This window comes from Garra rufa, chromosome 8, assembly GCF_049309525.1.
Source record: "Garra rufa chromosome 8, GarRuf1.0, whole genome shotgun sequence".
In the NCBI taxonomy this organism is placed as follows: Eukaryota; Metazoa; Chordata; class Actinopteri; order Cypriniformes; family Cyprinidae; genus Garra; species Garra rufa.
In genome coordinates this window covers 44,320,901-44,330,687 of record NC_133368.1, presented here as the reverse complement: position 1 = coordinate 44,330,687, position 9,787 = coordinate 44,320,901, and the positions used below count along the sequence as shown (strand labels likewise).

The 9,787-nt window shown below is 31.9% G+C and overlaps 1 protein-coding gene across 1 annotated transcript in view; it reads right to left on the bottom strand.

Annotated features, from left to right (window-relative positions):
* The window catches only part of lrp2a (low density lipoprotein receptor-related protein 2a), a 147,922-nt gene extending 138,458 nt beyond the window's left edge, over positions 1-9,464 (bottom strand). Inside the window, exon 1 of the mRNA XM_073845133.1 lies at positions 9,278-9,464. Coding sequence (XP_073701234.1) covers positions 9,278-9,464 — 187 coding nt within the window. The remainder of the gene's footprint in view (positions 1-9,277) is intronic.
* Positions 9,465-9,787: the final 323 nt, after the last annotated feature.

Sequence of the window (9,787 nt, the reverse complement as noted above, 5' to 3'; positions counted from 1 at the left end):
TAAAAACAATGCAGACATAAAAAATGGTACCTGAATTAAATGTTAACTGGAATAAAATATTATAAAAAAATACATATATTTTTAAAATATATTTTTTATTTATTGATTCATTTTTTAATTTTTATTATGTTTTTACATTTTATACATTATTATTTATTTTTTATTCATTTTTATTCCTCATTTTTCTTAACAAAAATAGTAAAAACATATAGAACAGACATATTTAAGAAAAAATAAAAATGATGATGACGCCACAAGAAAAGTACTAAACCTTGGACTAAAAACAAAAAAATAAATAAAGAGCATTTAAAATATGACTAAAGGCTATATCAGATAACACTGATTTTCACTCCTCTCACTTTAACAGTATGAATCAGCTATACAACCTATCAACCTTAGCCAAGAGCTGAAAGCTATCCGCTGAGAGCCTTTAAAATAAAGCCAGTGTTTCCTGACGGTATCAGCAACTGGGAAAAGCGTCAGGTGAAGTGAACAGCGGCGGGCCTATCCTGTTCCTGCACTCAGCAAAACTCAGCATTTAGCCCCGTCATTTCCTGGGGTGTCTTTAAAAGGGTTTTATTTGGACGTCTTAACTAAGATGGCACGAATGACAACAGTTATGCGATTGTCCCGGCGGCCCATTGTGAGGAGAGCGGCCTTGTATTATGCAAATGCCGCCGTCCTCCCGTCGACGGGGTCCGAGCTTGTTTTTCCTTCCTTCATTAATGTCTTTGCTCAGTCCGTTTTGTCCCGTCCGCTGTTTCCTTTTTTGCCCCCCTCCGTCCCCGTCTCCTCTCTGGGCATGTCTTTTCTAATTAGCCAACTTAAACCCTCAGCAGGCAAGAATCCCCGAAACTATCTGAGGGGAAAAACAAGGACGCGCCAACGTCGGCCCACAAAGAGAGTGCGGTGGAGGAATTTTCATTAGAATGAAGCCTCCCAAAGGCTTAGACCCCACTGTGAGACCACAATGGCACAATGGCCCCATAACTGAAAGTGTCAGCACGCCAAAAGGCCCGATGGAGACGGATAACAGAATGGGGGAATACAGTAGAGCTTCCTGCGAGAAAGAAAGCCCAAAAGAGGCCCATCCTCCTCCATTCTGCCACCCCTCTTTCCCTTTAAAAAAAAAAAAAAAAACTAAAGGCACTTGCCAGCCACTAGCAAGCCCCCCAAAACATCTCTTTCCAGTCGAGCGGGGGCCATGGGAGAGGTGCCGCTTCTTTCATCAATGCCGCCTTGTTTTGGGGGGCGGCCCAAATGAATGCAGGCGCAGGAATGGCTGGCAGAGCCCAGCGCCAGAGCTGGCCGGCCATACCGCACAGCCGAGCGCCGCAGCCCGTTTCATATGGAAATGGACGACGCAGAATGCAGTCAATTGCTTTACAACTGACTTTGGCTCGCACGGCCCAAACCGAGTCGCTGAGAAAAGACCCACTGGTACGCGAAGGTCATCTTGGCATTGGCCGCGAGTGGAAAGGAGGCAAACATTGAGTCGGGAAGCCTATTAAAGGGGTCCTATTATGCTTTTTCACTTTTTGAATTTTAGCCAGTGTGTGCACCACACACTGTATATTTGGGCATAAAAACATCTACCAAGTTATAAATCTCAAAGTCCACTCCAACGGGAGATATTTCGTTTTTACAACTACAACAAACAGTTCCTTTGGACTACAGTATTTGTTTTCCGGATGCTATTATGTCACAAAGCTCATTAGAATATTATTCAAATAAATCCCGCCTACAGAAATTCAATTCGTTTGTGGGTGGGGAGGTACGAGGTTAGGAATGTTAGTACATTTTATGCCTAATTTTCACCAGGGCTGTAATCATTAACTAAAACCAAAACCACAAAAAAACACATTTTTGTTTTTATTCTAATTAATTTAGGGTGAATAATATATATATATATATATATATATATATATATATATATATATATATATATATAAAATAGAAATATAATAGACTATAATTATATAATTATATTATATAGATATAAAAAACTGATTACTTGAAATAAACATTAATAGAATTCAAAAATATTTATTATATTCATTCATTTTTATTTCAAATTATTTTTTATTCATTTTATTAATTTTTTATTCCTCACTTATTTACATTCTAATTTTCGTTTCGTTTAAATTTAAGTACTAAAATTACTAAAATAACTAAAAATAAAACTGAAATAAAAACTATATACAAACATAAAAAATTGCTACTTGAAATAAATGTTAACTAAAATCAAATACCATACGATTTCATTAGAATACTATTCAAATAAATCCCGCCTACGGAAATTCAATTCGTTTGTGGGTGGGGAGGTACGAGTTGGGAGAAGTAGCCTAAATTTAGCAAAGGGATGCTTCAGTGAGCCGCAGGGCGGCTAGTATAAACGCAAGCATTGACTAAAGTGGCCGCGGACATTTTTATTTATTTTTTATACATTTTTATTTCTTATTTGTCTTAACAAAAATAATAAAAACATATAGAATAGACATATTTAATAAAAATAAAAATAAATGTTAACTAAAATAAAATACTATATAAAAAATATATTTTTAAATATTTTTACTTATTTTCTATTTTATTTATTATTTTTTATTAATTTTTAATATTTTTATACCCTTCCATTTATTCCTCTTTTTAATTACATTTATTAAGCTTAAGTTGAAGTACTGAAAAAAACTAAAACAGAAATAAAAATTAAAAGTTACAAATCTCAAAGTCCACTCCGAAGGGAGATATTTAGTTTTTAAAACAATCCCTTTTTAAGAACTACAACGAACGGCTCCTTTGGACTACAGCGTTTGTTTACCGGATGCTATGATGTCACAAAGCTTGTTAGAATATTATTCAAATATATCCCGCCTACGGAAATTCGAATTGTTGGTGGGTGGGGAGGTACGAGGTGGGGGATTCGCCTAACTTTAGTGAATTCTAATTCTAAAAAAAAGTGAAAAGTGAACAGCTAATTATAGGATGCTTCAGCAAGCCGCAGGGCAGCTGGTATAAACGCAAGCATTTGGCCTCAGACATTTTTATTTATTTTTTATTCATTTTTATTTCTCATTTTTCTTAACAAAAACAATAAAATCATATAGAATAGACATGTTTAAGAAAAATTTTAAATTTAAAATAAATGTTAACTAAAATAAAATACTATATAAAAATATTTTTACTTATTTTCTATTTTATTTATTTTTATTCATTTTTAATGTTTTTAATTAATTAATTTATATTCCACTTTTTATTACAATTATTAAGCTTACGTTGAAGTACTGAAATAAAAGTAAAACATAAATAAAAATTAATAAAAACTATGCAGACTTAAAAAATTATACTTGAATTAAACGGGAACAAAATATTATATATAAATATATATATATTTTTAAATATGTTTTTTTCTCAGTTTTATTTTAATTATTAATTTCTGACATTTTTACTCATTTTTTAAATTGTACACATTTTTATTTACTTTTTATTCATTTTTTCTTAACAAAAATAATGAAAGCATATAGAACAGACATATTTAAAAAAAAATTGATGTAATAATTGTTTTTACATTGTTTATTCATCTAATTTAAATGTATAAATATATTATGCATTGCTAATTCTTGTTTAAAATGCATTCGTGTATGTAGAAAGTATAACTTAGATTAATAAATGCTGCTAAAATGCTTCTAAATTAGTGCCAATGACAATAATGACAATAATATCATAATGACATAAACATGCTTTTAAAAAATAGTAAGACAAAAACATACAACAAAATTACTAAAACTTGCACTAAAAATGAAAAAGAAAACAACATATTAAAATAAAATAAAATTAGCCAGGGATATTATTGTTAATTAAAAAAAAAAAAAACATTAACTAAATTAAAATAAAATATTAAAAAGGCAGTGCCAAGGCAACTTTTCTCATTTTCGATTAGTTTAATTTGAAGTAAATAAAAAAAACAACTAAAAACTAAAACAAAACTATATAAACATGTTTTAAAAAATAATACAAAGACAAAAATAAATGCAATCATTTCCTATTCCTTACTTTTCATTTAATTAATTTAAGTTAATGTACTAATAAAAACTATACAGATTTATTACTTGTGTAGTAAAAATAAAAAATAATTATAAATTATTGTTATTATTAAAAATATAAAAATTCATTACTTGAAATAAACGTTAATAGAAATAAAATAAAAATCTTTTTTTATTTGTATCCAATATTTTTTATTTCTAATTATAATTACGATTATTATTATTATTATTATTATTAATTATGTTTTTTCCTTTATCAATTTTTTATTACTCATTTATTTACATTCTAATTTTCATTTGGTTTAAATTACTACAATAAAGTACTGAAGTACTTGACGTGAAAGTAAAGAATTCAAACTTAAATTTTTATAATTCATGGACAAAATCATTTTGTAATATGATTTTGATGTACATTTTAACTAAAAATAAAAAAAATCTGTAATAAAAACTATATAAACTATACAGATATAAACAATTAATTACTTAAAATAAATTAATACATTAATAAAAATTTAATTAAAAAATCTTTTTTGTTTTATTCATTCATTGTTTAATTTCTAATTATTTTTTATTAACATTTATTTATTTTTTTATCACTCATTTATTGACATTCACATTTTTGTTTGGTTAAACTAAACTAAAATATTAAAAAGGTGCCACTTTAAAGTGCCTTAAAGTGTACTGAAATTAAAATGAAAACATAAAATATTACAATTAAATCAAACTCAACATATTATAACTATATCAAACTATACCAGTATATCAATGATACTAGTACTGCATTTAGTTTAACTCTACCCAGTGTTACCTGGAATTTTTAATCCATTAAAGGAAAAAAAATTAAATATACCATAATTTACTCAACATCATATTTTTAAAAACACAAATTTTGAAAAGTCAATGGGGTCCATAACAATACTAAACCCCATTGACTTTCATTTTACTGACTATAAAAAACACTGAGACATTTTAATCTTTAATCTTTTGTAATGCACATAAGAAATAAAATGATGAGGGTGAGTAAATGACCACAGGTTGTTAATTTCTGGTCACTTTAAAAAGATACAATGATTTCCAACCCAATGTGGCCAAACGTGAACACCTTCATCTCACAGGCTTCTCAGCTTTCAGATGGCATTGCGGCAGAGACTTATGCGGCCAGTGAAGGTGCTGTTTACACTGAGGGGATCAGAAGTCTTTATTAGTGCCAACTGTGTTAACTTCTGTTCCCGTTTCTAATACAGCAGCCCTGTTGCTCAAGAACCTTCACCGGAAAGGCCCAGAAGCATGTGTGAGGTTTAAAGAGCACGTGCAGAACAGGAAAAATGGGATTTCGGTATTTTCTAGATGCTCAAAATGCAGACGTCATTACTGTTTGTTTAGCTCGTTCACACATTTGATTAATAACCAACACGCAGGAATGAACAGCAAATACGCGTCAAGCGGACGTGCAGTTCTTTCAAGAACAATAAACAATGACAATTTCTCTGTGGAGGCACTGAATGAGATGTTTATGAAAGCTTGTTTTCACCACAGGATAAAAAATGTAAGGTAATTACGTCTTTTTATCTTCCTTCTAAATTTTTTGTCGCAGTTGTGAGAAGTAAAACTCAGAATTGCGAGGTACAAAGTTAGAATTGTGAGATATATGCCTTTTTTTATTTTCCATGGCAGAAAAAAAAAAACAGAATTGCAAGATGTAAACTCAGAATTTCTGAGAAAAAAGTCAGAATTGTGAGTTTATATCTCACAATTCTGACTTTTTCATCAGAACTGTAAGCCTAATTTTTTAAAATTCTGATTTTTTTTCTCAGAACTGCAAGTTTATTTCTTAAGATTCTGCCTTTATTTTAAAAATTTTGAGATTATATCTCACAAGATGTAAACTCAGAATTTCTGAGAAAAAAGTCAGAATTGTGAGTTTATATCTCACAATTCTGACTTTTTCATCAGAACTGTAAGCCTAATTTTTTAAAATTCTGATTTTTTTTCTCAGAACTGCAAGTTTATTTCTTAAGATTCTGCCTTTATTTTAAAAATTTTGAGATTATATCTCACAAGATGTAAACTCAGAATTTCTGAGAAAAAAGTCAGAATTGTGAGTTTATATCTCACAATTCTGACTTTTTCATCAGAACTGTAAGCCTAATTTTTTTAAATTCTGATTTTTTTTCTCAGAACTGCAAGTTTATTTCTTAAGATTCTGCCTTTATTTTAAAAATTTTGAGATTATATCTCACAATTCTGACTTTTTTCTCAGAATTAAAAGTATTTCTCACAATTCTGACTTTTTTCTCAGAATTACAAGATTTTATTTCACAATTCTGACTTTTTTCTCAGAATTACAAGATTTTATTTCACCATTCTGACTTTTTTCTTATAATTGTTTGTATCTCACAATTCAGACTTTTTTTCTCAGAATTGTTTGTATCTCACAATTCTGACTTTTTTCTCAGAATTGCGAGTAAATACCTTCCAATTCTCACTTTTTTTTTTCAGAATTACGAGCTTATATTTTACAATTATTACTTTTTTTCTCAGAATTATGAGTTTATATCTCAAAATTCTCACTTTTTTCTTTAGAACTAGAAGTTTATATCTCAAAATTCTCACTTTTTTCTCCGAATGACTTTTTCCTTAGAATTGCGAGGTTATATCTCACAATTATCACTTTTTCCTCATATTTATGAGTTTATATTTCACAATAATGACTTTTTCTTCAGATTTATGAGTTTATATTTCACAATTATCACTTTTTCCTCAGAATTGTGAGTTTATATCTCACAATTATCACTTTTTCCTCAGATTTATGAGTTTATATTTCACAATTATCACTTTTTCCTCAGATTTATGAGTTTATATCTCACAATTATCACTTTTTCCTCAGATTTATGAGTTTATATTTCACAATTATCACTTTTTCCTCAGAATTGCGAGTTTATATCTCACAATTCTGACCTTTTCCTCATAATTGCGAGTTTATTTCTCACAATTTGGACTTTTTTCTCAGAATTACACATTTATAACTTACAATTCTGTCTTTTTCCTCAGAATTACAAGTTTATTTCTCACCATTACAACTTTTTTAAACATAATTATAACTTTATATCTTTTTATATCTAATTCTGACTTTTATTCTTCAGAACTGCAAGTTTATATTTCACAATTCTGTCTTTTTCCTCAGAATTGCAAGTTTATATTTTACAATTCTGACTTTTTCATTAGAATTACGACTTTAAATCTTACAATTTTGTCTTTTTCCTCAGAATTGCGAGTTTATATCTCACAATTCTGACTTTAAGACCTAAGTTGCCTCCCAAATAACGCAATATAAAGCACATGCACATATACACTATGTACTTATGCACTATGTACTATGTAACAGTGTAGTGTAGGCTATTTCGTCACTCATAACTGCAGTCTGATAGCCCATCCTCTGCTACATTATTAATTACATCAACAACAACTGAGTACATGAAATGTCCAACATTCCACACTTTGCTTTTTCAGTGCATCATCCAAATATGTAACCCCATCTGAGGTGTAAACTGGCTTCTATAGATGTTAACAGTCTTAATGGAGTTCAACGCAAAGTGTTTAAGCTATGCACATTAAAGCTTGCTGACAGCCCGGTTCAGATAAACTGATTTCCTCTCTTAATTTCGTGCATGGAAATCCTGTTACAGATCATGAGGCCCTTCACTGATCCACATCTAATTGCGCCTACTGAATGAGATATCATTGTTCGCTGATCTTCACGGTATTGTCCGCACATAATAAAAAAAAGGCCGCTGTTGAAAGTGACACCAAGCGAAAGTGTCCTTTTAATCATTACAATCCAAAGATGGCTAATACGTGACTAATGATAGTAAAAAAATGAGAAAACAAGTTACGAATCAGCAGCATCATCACATTCACATGCAATGAGTAACATGCATGGTTGTAAATATTAATTTACACAGGACGGTTTCACAAGTTGGTTAATAAACATCACGAAATGAGGTCAAAACTGTTTAGATAATGCCAACTCCTGTTTTTTCTAGTTTAAATTCAAATGCATCATGCTAAGGTAACAAGTAACTACCTTCAAAAACCTTTGACCCTTTAGGTCTGAAACTAAACCTGAGGAACCAACAGGAAGTGAAGCTCAGCGGATTAGAGAAAGTAACCTGTCCCCCCTCCCTCCATCAAGACCCTTTTGGTCATTTCCTCCGAAAACACATGCTGAATAAAGCTGGATTACAGGAACTCGTTCCTGGCTCACATTTCTGAGGAGATCAATCAAGGCAACAGCCACAAACGTGATGCAAACATAGCAGTAAAGACGTGAAGATGTGATTTTAATGCCTCAAGGTCACAATGCTTATTATTTTGAATGCAACTATACAAATTCTAAATTTCCCTATAAACAAAGTTTGCAACTAAACAAAGTCAATCTGCAATGATGCAATCTCAAAAAAGACAACCTGAGTGTTTCATGTGCAGCAATGGTAGTCTTTAAACGGCAGCTGCGGAGTAATTAGTTGCTTGATTCACATAAGAAGCTTACATACTAAGGGTTGGGCAAAAAGAAAGCAGATTACATTTCGAGAAGCTCTAACCATGCAACCACACATTCGCACCAGAGCAACCTGTTGCTGTCAACTGACTAACCGACTGCGACGCAGCAAAACGCGCGTCTCCAACTCTCCCTCCTCTCCACGGCAGACTGGTTAAGTCTTTTAGAGCTTAGAAACGTGTTGAATTTGCTTTGTAGCAGCAGCTTGGGGTCTGCTAGAGATTGTCTTCAAGTCACATGCTCGTCTCTGTTACCTAGCAACGCCAAAGCCCATGCAAAAGTTCTCGGAGAACCTCAAATCTGTCTGAGGGAGGCTTTGTGCGCCATAGCGACAATGTTTTTGTATTTTTACCTGTAAGTATTTTTTTTAAAACACATAGGTGTTTTTTGACGATCTAATTTATTTTGAGCAAAAATCCCTTATAAATAACACTCGCACCGTTATTCCCACGAATAAACAAGCGGTTGTTTACTTTTCAACAAACTGAGACTCTAATAGCACTTTTACTGAGTTTTGCAACGTTAGGTCTGTTAAACCAGGATAATTGTGATATTACGCATTGCTAAGCAACTTGCCCGTTATGTCTATTGTTAGAAAGTCCATAATGCGCACTACAAGGGCACCGTATCTAAAGCAAATATGATGCAAAACAGTTCAATAACAATAGTCGCAACGTACCTTGACAATCGCAATGAAGCACGCATAAAGTTATAATGAGGAGAAGTTGTAGGTGCATTGTGACGCACGGTCCCGGCTGGTGTGTCCAGCCCCTCATGAAGCCGGCCAGATGGAGCTCTTGGGACTGAGATGCAGTGAAGTGGCTCTTACTCACTTGTCCCGGGCTGATGAAAAAGGGCGTGCACATGACGCTCCCCCCTCGGCTCGACCCACAGGAGCAAATCCTTAACTGGCTCCCAGGAACCTGTTGAGCTCATTGACTAGCCTGCGTAATGTGGGGATGGTGCAATAGTCACAGTGCCTATGTGAAATATTTACAAATCACTGGTGTAACTGCTGTCATTAATAATAATAATAACTAAAACAATAAGTGTTATTGATTATGAATTATTATTATTATTATTATTATTATTATAAATGTACAAATTTACTGAGACACCTGTTGCTGCTTTGCATGTTCCCTGATTTTGCAACAGAAATAATGGCAGATTGAGAAAATGATTAAGAGAC